This window comes from Staurois parvus, unplaced genomic scaffold, assembly GCF_062004578.1.
Source record: "Staurois parvus isolate SC_StPar_1 unplaced genomic scaffold, SC_StPar_1.0 ptg000214l, whole genome shotgun sequence".
Classification (NCBI taxonomy): Eukaryota; Metazoa; Chordata; class Amphibia; order Anura; family Ranidae; genus Staurois; species Staurois parvus.
In genome coordinates, this window is record NW_028318010.1 from 1,450,173 (window position 1) to 1,463,664 (window position 13,492).

A 13,492-nucleotide genomic window follows, 5' to 3' on the forward strand; every position below is an offset into this window, starting at 1 on the left:
ACGTTTTGGCCACCGAAATGTTGGTGTATCCCTAGTTGATATTCTGGATAAAATAGATTATATGACAGAAGTGCGTAAGATCTTAGAGGACAGTGAAACCTATCGGCTATTGCCTAAAGACTCAGTGGTTAGTTATAGACGAGAACTTAAGAAAATCGGCAAAAGGGACTTTAAGGATATCATTAATAAAAAATAAAAAGAATTGCGTGCTTCAGCACCCCGTTTACCAATTCTCTACTGTCTTCCAAAAGTTCATAAGGATCTACAACATCCTCCTGGAAGACCAATAGTTAGTGGAATTGGCTCCTTATGCTCTAGAGTAGGAGAATACTTCTTCAGCCATTGGTGCTTTCTACTCCTTTTTTGAGGGATACGAAACAGGTCTTAAATGCTGTTAAGAGTGTTATTGTTGAACCATCTACATTTTTACTAACAGATGATGTAGCCTCCCTGTACAGAAATATAAGACTTGCTGATGGGATGGAAGTGGATGAGCATTACTTAAGGGAGTCTGAGGACGTTCCCTGCCGCCAAAAGGAGGTTCATATTGGAGCTTTTAGATTTTGCCATGAAGCATAATTATATTTGGTTTAAAAAGTTGTTTTATCTCCAAACTAGAGGTGTTGCCAAGGGAGATAAATTTGCTTCAAGCTTGGCAAACTTGTTCATGGCAAGATGGGAGGAAGAAATTCTAGAGAATGGCCTGAATTGTGCTTCTATCGGAGATATATTGATGATGTCTTCCTCCTATGGCAAGGCAGTGAGGAATCGCTGCAAAATTTTTTGTGACTTTAACCCCTTCACGCCAGCACCTCCTGGCCCTTTAAGTTTCAGAAGCCGGGACGGGCAGAGTTTAGTGATCATGTGACCGCCGTGACGATGTGTTACAGCAGTCACATGATCAGGAAAGGTCCCGATCGAAAGAGGAGACCGTGACCTTTCCGTGAGTACCGGACATGTGTGCTTGAAGCACGCACGCTCTCAGCACATGTTTTTTTTTAAATTAAAACGCAAATGTGCGGCCGCTCGTATTCTAGGCCCAGACGCCAGGAGGCCACACATTTGTATGCGGGCGACATGAAGAGGTTAAATAATCTTAACATCAAACTTTCATATGAGTATGATCAAACTGTAATTAATTTTCTTGACCTTACCCTCAGTAATGACGGTACTAAGATTGTCACTAGGTCTTTCTTCAAGCCTACAGATAGGAATAGCTATACTCCTATAGATAGTTATCATCCTCTCTGGCTTCGTACTATTCCTAAAGGCCAGTTTTTGAGAATACGGAGAAACTGACAGCTTAGAAGATTTTCATTCCCAGATCAAGATTCTGAAAGACAGATTTTTAGAAAGGGGATACAATCCACTGATGCTGGAGACAGCCATTCAGGAGGCAGCCAACATGGACAGGTCCTCTTTGCTAAGTGTTAAGAATGATAATAGGCCTAAAAAAAAAAATCTGCCCTTTAATCACCAGTTTCTCGGCCCAACATAGATAGAATCTTTAAAAGAAACTGGAGAATCCTCAAAGAGGATCCAGTACTGGCAGGTTTTTTAACGGATAGTCATCTTCCGACAAGCACCCCCGTTGAGACATAGGATAGCCCCCAATATGGTGGATCCACCTAAAGAGATTACATTTTTTTTCTGGATTAAAAGGTTTTTTTCCCCTTATAGTAAATGCATGATTTGCACATGTAATAATGTTCGTAAAAAAAAAACTATATTCATTTTTGGCCCACTCTACGGGTAAGGAGTATAAGATTGACTCCTTGATTACATGCAATAGCAGATATGTAGTATATATTTTAGAATTCTCTTGCAAAAAGCAATATATAGGTAGAACCACTAGGAGGCTGAGAGATCGCTTAAGGGAACACCTTTATAACATCAGGAAGGGTTTCAAAGAGCATTCGCTTTCTAAACATTATAGAGATTATCATCATAAAGATCCTTCCTGTTTGAAATTTATGGGGATAGATTTAATTCATCCTCACTGGAGGGGAAATAATAAGCGTAGGGCAGTATCCATGCTTGAGACAAAGTCAATTTATGAAATGTGCACTTTGGTCCCTTTGGGACATAACATCGATACAGATATCAACTGCTTTATCGATAATAGTTATCATATATGCTTCCTATATGGTTCAATAATTATTTACTACTGCACCAGTTTTATATTCCATTCCTTCTGAATATTTGTAGGGTCTCCTGCCTTTATGATTATTAATTTGTATGAGATAAACCCTTTGAGGATTCTTAGGTAATCCATTTATATTATTGGTTTATTTAGATTTTAATTATTATGTTTAATTATCTTTTTTGCATTATATGTAATAACTTGACCTCATCACAACCCTACTGGATTATAGCTGTAAATGACTTGATGAATTCCAGTTATTATACTGATACTTATAGTGTTCTGGAGATTCAGGCTAATTATCGTATACTGAGTAAGTTTGAGCCCTTCCTAAGAAGTTTTGACCATGGGCCTTGCAATTAAATTATGATAATCCAGAATAATTAATGCTAGGAATGGCTAGATGAGCCCCAGTTATTTACACTGTTCTGGAGATTCAGACTAATTATCTCATATTGAATAAGTTTGAGCTCTTGCTAAGAAGCTCTGGCTATGGGCTTTTAAATTATGATAATCCAGAATAATTATTGCTAGGAATGGCTAGATAAGCCCCAGTTTACAGTGTTCTGGAGATTCAGGCTAATTATCTCATATTGAATAAGTTTGAGCCCTTGCTAAGAAGCTCTGGCTATGGGCTTTTAAATTATGATAATCTAGAGTAATTAATGCTTATCTGACGATCATATTCATAATGATCATTTTGGCTCCAAGATATGGTTGTGATGTTGTTTTGGTCCACAAGAAAATGGCGCCTGCTTGTCCATGCGTCTTCTAGAAAATGGCGCCCGTTCAGTCACGTGCCAGAGACCTATTTAAGGCATGTACTGTAATGGCGTCAGTATGGCGATGGTCCGGCAGCCATCTTTGTGAGTGATCTGTTACTTGTCATTGTGTGTTTATGCTCCACGTGGCTGCAGTACTTTTTAAATAAAATACTACACTATATTACGCTGTCTTTGGGCTCTGTATGTGAGCTCTTTCCTTAGGAGGCAATTCACTTTGAAGGATCAGTGACTGGAAAAAGGGTGTGGATGGATGCATTCTTAGGAGTCATTTCCATTTCAATGTTGGTTTGCTTCTGGTGAGTGCACAGTGGTTGAGGATTATCGCAGAAGTGACAGAAGTTTATTACTGATCACTATCGGTTCACAGAATACATTGGACATCTTCATTGCTGGTCATTATTGACACAGAGATTATTTTTGGGACACTAATACTGTAATTATATATTCACAGGATAGCTTTCTTACCTTCTAAACGATTTGCTCCCTCTGGACCCTCAATATGCATTAAAACCTGATTACGGTAATGGTCTTTATCACCTTCCAGATCAAAATAAGATAAATTAAATGGCCTGAAATACATAAATCAATTTAAAAAAAAGTAAGAATTAAATGGACAGTAAATGAAACACAACTTGCAGGTCAAGAGGAGTATCTATGATATACACATGTATGTTCACTGGAAAAAAAGGTTCACAGCTACAGTATAGAGCTTGAAACTTACTACGACAGAATTAATCAAGACTAGGTCATCTTATGGGCATAAGATACTAATATTATTATTAAATAATAAAAATAAACAATCCACTCTATCCTGGCACAATCCACTGCATCAAAGAATGAGAGCTGAGGCATGAAAGGGTTGCAAAGATTTGCTGCGTATAAAAATAGCTCAGGATTTCAAGATGTGGCCTTGGCATGCCTTAATACAGTTTGCAAAGAGAAATGGTAAGGAAAATATACCACTCTTCTTTAGCAAGAATACAGTTCTATCATAACTTCATGTAGACTGAACAGCCTCCCACACACATTTGTTCTGAAAAGACTTTTGGTTTGATAAAATCTTTCATCTTTGACTAGTTCACATAAATATACTTCAAGCTACAAGGACCTAAAATACAAGGGTCACTTTTTAAAATGGGTCCCACTTGCTAAAACACATTAAAACTGTTCACACTGTAGGGGAAAAAATGTTAGTATACATACCTTTCCTCTGTGGCGCCTAGGTAAACGTAACATCCTTCTCCTTCTAGCAAAATATTGGGGATGTAGAATAGCCCAAATCATGCAGAGAATATGTTCCCAGCACTGTGCTGCAGCGTCTTCTCATGAGACATTGTTAAATTTGATGCAAGGATGCACTGGATGCCTTCAGCTACCATTGTGCTCTTGCTGGGTGTCTTGTGCATCCCTGTTCCTTTGAGGGAGACTCCCTCCTCCGAAACCTACCTTAATCTAACCACTGCTAAATGTGCTCCAATTTTGGAGACTCTGAAATTAGAGGAGACTTGACATAGGCACTTCGGCTTATGCATATATTTGTAAACGTGAATTGAACAGGGTCAGTTTGGGTTTTTATTTGCAGGCTAACTGGTAAGTGTGCTGGGAAATCTTTGTGCGTTTGTGATGTGCACTGCCCTTCCAGGTGCACCTGTCATGTACCTGGTGGAGATCAAGCTAGAGAGGCTCTCTCTTACACCTCTTGTCCAACACCTGTGGTAGTGATGACAGGAAGTGTGAGGACACCAAAGTGGTACGAGGGCTGGTGTAGCAGGCAGCTAGGTACAGGAGTGCAAGACCGGAGCAAAGTCAGAATACAAGCCGAGATCACAGCAGGCAGGCAGAAACCGAAACACAGGTTAGAAGCAAGCCAGTTTTATGCACGTGTGTGCCAATGCCCGCTGCGTAGTGAGCCTTTGCTCAGCATTAGAAGCATAAGCATGAGCATGTAAATAGCCTTCTTGTTTCAACATGCACAGAGCTTACAGCACCTTACTGCAAAGGCTAGTTTATAGGTTGGGGGGGTTGCCACTTTTTTGTACAGCTGACCGAATTTGATGCAGGGACACACTGGATGCCTTTAGTTGTCATTGTGCTCTTGCTATGTGTCCCATGCGTCCCTGGGTCTTTAACCATTTGCCACACACCCACCGTAGCTTTACTGCAGACGTGCAGTACAGCCAGGCTGGGTGACTTACTGGAACATTACCTAGCACACATGCACACCCCTGGGGTGCGTAGCAGCGCAATCCCGTGACCATTGTGTCCTGTAGAATATAGTGGATCACGGCGCTCGGTACCCAGCCACTAGGAGCGGTCAGGGAATCATGATCGCTATGATTGTTCATATCGATCACATGATTACAATGTAAACAAAATGGTTTCTATTCATGACTGCTTACTTAATGTTGTGAAGCTGTGATTGACTCACACCTATCACATGGTACCTTGTAACCTGTACCATGTGATTAGCTGTGAGCCAATCAATGAACGTTAATCCATTCATGACAGCTAAAACTATTGCATATAACATTGTGATACAGAATAACAAAATAAATAAATATCTGATCACCCCTTCCCCAGAGTAGTAAAGTTTTAAACAATTGAATAAAAAAGTATTTATTTTCAACCAATCACTAGTCAGCATCCTATTTCACCGCCACACCAGTCATATGATGACACAGCACTACACTGGTAAGAGTATGTAAAACAAAAAAAGTGTGAAAAAAATGTAATGTCTTCATTTTCCAAAAAATTGTGACAAATTACAAAGGTCTACTTTCCAAAAATGGGTTATATGCAGTGTATATGTACTGTCCTGGCATTTTAGCCTTAGAATGAGAAAGGCCATCAGTATATCATAATTGATCAATTATCAAATATATTTATATACACCATAGTTTGTAGACTAACTTTCTCACAGAATAAAAGAAAATACATATTTGAGTTATGTTTACCAAAGAAACGTAGCCGAATATATTTTGGCCTAAATTTATGAAGAAAGATTATTTATTAGCAAAGGTTTATGACAGAAACATTATTTTTTTTTCAAAATGTTTGGTATTTTTTCACTTATATAACAAAGAATAATAAAAGAAACTCCAGTGGTGATTAAGTACCACCAAAAGAAAGCTCTATTAGTGTATTAAAAAAAAAAAAAGATAATTTCAATTGGGCACAGTGTTGCATCATTGAACAATTGCCAGTTAAAAGTAGCATAATGCTGAAGGGTAAAACCTTCCGAAGGTTAAGTGGTTAAGCAAGAGTGGGCTCCCTCCTGGCAAACCTGCCCTTAATCTATCCACTGCTATATGTGCTCCAACGTCGGAGACTAGAGTTAGGACCACAATACACAGAGGAGCCTTGACGAAGGCACTGCTGCAGCTTCCATATACAGTCATGGCCAAAAATATTGGCACCCCTGCATTTCTGTCAGATAATGCACCACTTCGCCCAGAAAAAGGTTGACTATTGTTGTTTGACACATTCCATGCAAATCTTCAAAAAATGGACTGGACAAAATTATTGGCACCGTCTTAAAATTGTAAAAAATAATTGCATTCCAAGTTTGTGATGTTCCTGTAATTTGTAATTCAATTCATTTGTATCAATTAAGAGATCTTGGGAGGGAGTCCACCCTTCCAAAATATTTCTGCAAAATGTGTGCAAACAAAACCCTCTGTTTTTAACGTGAATTGAAGGACAGGGTCAGTTTGGTTTTTAACAGGCTAACAGATAAGTGTGCTGGGAAATCTTTGTTTGTGTCTAGTGAGATTTGGAGTACTCACCATTGCACTATGGAAGACAGAGGAAAGGGGAAAGGGGGGGTAGAATATCTAACCTTTTTGCCTTTACTTACAGGTGATTTTTGTACACTTTTACAGAATGTTTTAGTGGGTCAGAGGGTGGATGAGAATATTTAAAAAGCAGACCTTTAATGCTGTGCAAGGTCTGCTTCAAAGAAAACAGAACAAGATTAAATACAATGCATTTAACAAGTCCAAAAGTCTTACATGGGCTGATCCCAGTGTATAAAAATGTGTGCACACAATCGCTTTTAACCTCTTCACGGCGGCCGAATGCAAATAGGCCTAGACGCCAAGCAGCCGCACATTTGCATTCTATTAAAAAAAGAACATATTTGCTGAGAGTGCACGCCCTGCGCGCTCCCAGCACACATGTTCGGTACTCACAGAAAGGTCCCGATCTCCTCTTTCGATCGGGATCTTTCCCGATCATGTCACAGCCATGACGGCGTCACGGCGGTCACATGATCCTAAACCCCGCCTCCCAGCTTCTGAAACCCTTAAAGGGCCGGGAGGCGCCAGCACGAGGGGGAAAAAAAATTATCTCCCATTTGTGCAACTCGAGCATGCCTTCTGATCAAATGTATTTTGCATTTCTGGGTAAGGGGCAGGCGTGCTCTACTCGCACCGCTATCTGCTCGCTGTGAAAGAGCACACAGTTAACCCTTTGATCGCCCCACATGCTAACCCCTTCCTGCCCAGTGCCATTAGTACAGTGTCAGTGCTTTTTATTAGCACTGAGCACTGTGTTTGGTGTAACTGGGGATGTCAGTGACACCAAGTCAGTTCCCCTCAGTGGCAGAATGCCTGCCGCAGTCCTGCTAAAGTCCCACTGATCGCTACCATTACTAGTAAAAAAAAAAAAAAATATATATATATATATATATATATATATATATATATATATATAACAAATTCCAGTATATATACTGCCGTTTGTAAATGTTATAACTTTCAGGCAAAGCAATTAATAAGTATTTGGATTTTTATAACGCAAAAAAAATGGCCTGGTCAGGAAGGGGGGGGGGGGGGGGGAATCCTCTGGAGGGCAAGTAGTTACGAATGTTTTGATTTCATTAGTGGGATCAGATCAATGTTGGTTTTCGACCACAGTGATGATAAAATTTGAAAAAGGAAGATGGAAGTTTTTTTCTCGAATTAATAAATTTCTAATAGTGAATGTGGTTTTCATTTGGAAAAATCTATTCACTCTAAATTAAAATGGTAAAAGCAAACATTTTTTTTTTTAAGTACTTTTGAATTACACTAACCATGCCATCAAATGCACTTTTCATATGTATGTTACTAGATTAACAGTGTATGGCCAGAATTAGTCTTAACCTTTGGTTATACAGTATGCAGCTAGCTTTAGGTGATTGGACAGTGGCTCCAAGGGGGACCCAATGTAAAGGGCAATTCTGATGGGGACCCTGATGTGAGGAGGCTCTGATTGGGGTCCTGATGTAAGGGGGGGGGAATGGACCAGTGTATGAATGCTCACTGCAGTCCCGCTATAAGTCGCTGACCGCTGCCATTACTGCTACGAAAAAAAAAAACATTTCCAGTATCTATACCACATTTGTAAACGGTATAATGGTATAACTTTCATGTAAACCAATTGATTAACATGTATTGGGAATTGTTTTAGCAAAGACATGTAGTAGAAAACATTTTGGCCTAAATTTATGATGAAATTTGATTTTTAAAAAAAACATTTTACTGGACATGTTTAATAGCAAAAAGTCAAAAATATTGTTTTTTTTCCTCAAAATTTTCAGTCTTTTTTGTTTATAGCGCAAAAAAACAAAAAACCGCACAGGCGATCAAATACCACCAAGAGAAACCTCTATTTGTGTGAAAAAAGGATGTAAATTTTATTTTGCTGCAGCGTTGCATGACCGCGCAATTGTCAGTTACAGTAACGCAGTGCTGTATCACAAAAAATGACCTGGTAAGGAAGGGGGTAAATCCTCTGGAGGGTAAGTGGTTAAAGGAGGAAAGGCACAGATCAGGTTGAACTGATTCCACTGAGTCCCCATAGCGTCCACTGCAAAGTGCCCATGGGTTTCTGGACCTGGCCACAAACCTGTCCAGGTGGTTGTTACATTTGGATGCCAGATGATCCACATCTGGTGTCTCCCCTTTGTGGCAAAAGGTTGGTACACCTCCTGGAGTGTGGTGGATAGGCCAAAGGGAAGGACAACAAATGTTGAACAACAGCAGAAAAATGTAGATGACATTACTGAAAGGAAAGATGGGAATGTGTACATAATCCCTGATTTCCACAGAGACCAGAAGGTACCCAGGAAGGAATGAGGCAATTACCAACCAGGCTCACTTCATGGGGAACTTTTGAAATTGCAGGAACAAATTGAAAATTTTCAATCCAGACTGAATGAGTGTTTTCATTTGCTTTAGGAACTGTGCACAGGTTCAAGTAGAAGCCCTGAATGACCTCTCATTCTGGACTGACAGAATAACTCCTTGGGAGAGGAGATGCTGAATAGCAGCAAGAGGTTCTTTTCATTTGTGTGGGGAAGAAGGCAAATTCAAACACTCTGGACCCAAATGTCTTAAACTTCTTTGTATCAGAAGGCCCGAAAGGCCAACAGACATCCACCAACTGTATTAAGTCTCCTATGTCTCTTCATTGGAAAGAAGGCCAGACCTAGCTGGCTCGAGGTCAACATCTTCTGTTTTCTGATGAAAGTAAATGAAAGTGTGCTTCAGACTGAGTTGGAGCTGAGAGGAGGAAAAGAACATTTCCCAGTCTCAGCAGATAAAGGTCCACCTGCAGGAGCACAAACCTTTTTTTTCTGGGAAAGGAGAGTTTTCTCACCACTCCCTCTTTCCTCAACAATCTCTTTGATGTACTTGTCTAAGGAAGTACCAAACAGGTGTTCTCCCTCATAGGGCATCCTCTTGATGGTGCTTCTTGTGCAGGAGATCTGATGACCAGCCTTTGAGTCAAAGGATCCTTTGCATATGACTGGAGAGGATGCTGGAGATTTAGCAAACCACATTCACCAAGCCATTCATGCAGTGACACAAGGTCACAGGTAAAAGCTCTAGGTGGTGATGACAGGAGGATGGTAAACCATTAAAATGGAGTTAAAGGTCTCAGACCTTGAAATTAGTTCAGATAGTTGAATGGCAAGGCCAGCCAAAGAAAACAAAGCCATAAAGTGTAAGTGCAAAACCTTTTTTTCCCCTCATTTTGGATACAGTAAGGGACGTTATAACAAGTCTTTTTTTCACAGCAATCTGTGTCCCACAGGGGTGTTGAAATTTTTTTAAAAACTACTTGTCCAGGGACTAAATCGGTGTCCCAATCTACTTGTCCAGAAAAAAAAAACAAATTTTAACCAAACCTGTATTTAAATCTGCTTTAAGTAATGTCTGGGGCTTTTAACCACCTCCCGCCCGCCATATAGTACAATACCAGCACCCTATGATGTGCATCGCACAAAACGCGTCAGCGGGGCTACAGTTCTTGGACGTCTGACCACCGCTGGTGGCCATCCTGAACCATATATGTATTACGCTATGTGGTGTCCCTTATTGGGCTCTCTTCACTGAGAGTCCCCACTTGCAGTACCTGCTTAAAGGGACCCTTGACGGTGACATGCGATAAGGCTTTTGGAGTACCTATCTTAGAGGAGATTGGATGGTGTATGATCCTGACCCTGTTTTGGCAGTAGATGACCAATACCTGATGAGACAGGAAAATCTCATATGCGCATGTTTGACGCACTTCTGATGAGTGCGCATTCTTTATATTATATCCACTGTGTGGCACACTGGACCCTAGCCCCCACGCACTCTATTAGGATCTACTGGATCCCCACGTGGGCAATTTTTCAGCTATTTGGGACATTTATCCACTTAATTTCACCACAGTGTGATTGACAATTTTGCACTATTTTGCACTTGATTATATTGCTACCATACACTATGTTTTTTATGTTTTTATTCCATTTTGTCTAATTTTTATACATATCTAGCGCTGCACCTTTATTTATTGACATTTAAAAAATTGTTTTAGGCCTGAAGATGACACAAACGGCAACAAAGTTTAATATCCTGTATTTTCTATCAATTTTAAAGCCCCTTATAGGTCATCGGTATAATGTACGGAGGAGGTCTGGTGCTAGAATTATTGCTCTTATTCTGGCGTGCGCAGCGATATGTAACGTGTATCGCAATCCACGTTTGCATGTGTGTAGGTGCCCCAGCGCAAGATTTAAGGTTTGTGCATGCGTACATATGTGGGGGTGGGGGGGCCTTGAAAAATTTGGGGGTGTTATATGCTTGGGTGTAACATCCATTTTAAAAAAAAAAAAAAAACTAAAAATAACTTTTTTTTTTTTCAACATCACATAGGGGACAAAGTCCCCTATCTGATGATTTTTGGTGACAGGTTCTCTTTTTTGAGACATGCAGGGTCTAAAAGACCCTGCATGTCTCCCCTGGACTACACTGAATGTAATGCAGTGCACACCGCACTGCATTACATTCTTTCCCGGCCTCAATGACCGGGAATCTGTTGAGCGGGGAACTGGAAGTGATGTCACATCACTTCCAGATCAGGAGAAGGGGAGGGGGAAAAATCCCCCAGCACCCACTGAACCAGTCTCAGGCATGCAGATGGGCAAGCGGAGCCCGGGACATATAGAGGGGGAGAGGCTGACACTGTAGGCTGTGTGGAAGCAATCGGGCTGCAGCGCTGCTGCCCGATTGCTTCCATCTGACAGGTGAGCCCTGCTGCTTGCCCGCAGCAGGCTAAAGGCAAAAAAAAAAAACTACCTTCCCGACACCCAGATATGCAGTCCTGGGCGTCGGGCGATAGGAATTGGAAATCCCTGGTCCCATAGGGGAAATTTCCCTTTACTTCCTGTCCCATAGCCAAACCGGGAATAAGAATAAATCCCTTTAAAGTGGGGAAATCCTAGCATTTTGCCAGAACTAATGTCCCCACTGTAACATTTCCCCCTATTAATGTTCTGTTATCAACCCAAAATTTAGGATTTTCTTTTACTTTCGATAACGGTAAACAGGACATATAGAGAGGTGAATTTCCCTAACAGGGGCACAAACAGCAATAAAATTTGAAGGATGTTGTAATCCATATCCACTCTATCGAAAACTAAAAAAAAAAAAAAAAAAAAAAAAAAAAAGCGGACTTGAGAGCATGTACGCGAAACATGTCGTCCTGATAACCGGCCACATCTCCCCTGCTTGCGGCAGTACGCTGGGCTTCCCCTCCGTCTCCTGACTATCGCGATGACATCATTCCAGGACGCCACAATCACATGGTCCCTGCATCTGACAGGCTCATCTCCATTCATCACCACTTCACATCATCCCTGAGCGGACGGGCCGTCCACCTGACCCAGGCACTTCCTCCAAGCAACAGGCTCAAGTGTTTTATGTTCCATTGCTTATTCCAATAAAAGTACTCCCCTAGTGGGGTTTTTATATTACTACTAACACAGCGCTGTTTTTTCTATGGAGCTTCTGGATTCATCTATCTGATGGTAACAGCAGCAGTAACTATCCTGGGTATTGCACCATTTACGGTGATCCTTACGGTACTGGGCCTCCTCTTGCGCTTCAGGATATTGGATTTACTGGTATATATTATATACAACTTTTTTTTTCTAACACTGAAAATTAAGAGTTCTTTCTGAGGGTTTCCCCTTACTTCGGGGCTAAGGCCTTCTGGACTATTAACATTAGAGACGGCTGGCAGGTGGATAGAGTTAAAAGTCATGGAAGTCAGGACCCTGGTAACAATGCTCTCATGCACAGCTTTAGTTTTAAAAGCTTAAAATGATAATAGGTTCATGTTAAATACAGATCTACTTTTTCAACAAAAATTAAAACTGAGAAGTAATAAAATCATGTGGTTTATCAAGACAAACTCGGCATCCATAAAAAGGACTGGAAAAGTCAGATACCTGTGTGCTGGTCTTTGCAATGGCGTAACTGCAACACGTGACTTTTCCTGGACAGGTGCAGTGGACGTTGTTGCAGGAACTGTGACCTGCACAAATGTAAAAAATGAAATATACATCACAGAACTGTATTTAAGGATTATATGTTCTATCTATATGACATAAATTGGGTTTTGGAGGTCCAAGCTGTCATGAATGACCTACTTTTTATTTTCACCACAGTATAAGTTTAAGTGCAAAGCAGTATAAAAAGTAGGTGTACATGATTCAACCAAAGAGCCTCCACATCTTATTTTTATGATGCACCAATCCCAACATCCCACATACATATCTATGAATATTAGCACTCAATTGACCATTGTTAATATAATCTCTTTACCATAAATAGTTTCTAGGGAGTCAAATTAGAATTTATTACATTTTTTTACTTAAAGAGTACCTCGACTTTTGTTCAGAAAAACAATTCCCTCTGAGTGATCTTTGTACATTGCAAGGATTTTAACAAACCTTGTTGCAGGTCTTTACCCTTTAGTTGCTCTGAAGAAATAGTTCTTTGGTTGTGTCAGTGTGCAAAGTGAATCTGAATGGGAGCGACTTTCCTATCAAATGACTTAGCCACTTGCAGGGTTCTAATGAGGAAACTTTTAGGATCCGTGTCACTTCAGGTGTGATTAACCATTTGGGAGTAACGCAACTAAAATGGAATTACTTTTGCAGAAAATGTCTAAAATCCAACTTGTATCTTTGTGTAGACTTCTGGGAAAATCCACAACCCAATCATACAAGCAGGGAATAATTTTGGGG

General features: G+C 40.4%; 1 protein-coding gene across 2 annotated transcripts in view; it reads right to left on the bottom strand.

The window, feature by feature from the left end:
• The window catches only part of S100PBP (S100P binding protein), a 68,125-nt gene that overhangs the window by 36,070 nt on the left and 18,563 nt on the right, over positions 1-13,492 (bottom strand). For both annotated transcript variants that reach the window (XM_089679000.1, XM_089678999.1), the window contains exons 3-4: positions 12,692-12,777; positions 3,394-3,497 (exon numbers count right to left, since the gene is read on the bottom strand). In XM_089679000.1, coding sequence (XP_089535126.1) covers positions 3,394-3,497; positions 12,692-12,777 — 190 coding nt within the window. The remainder of the gene's footprint in view (positions 1-3,393; positions 3,498-12,691; positions 12,778-13,492) is intronic.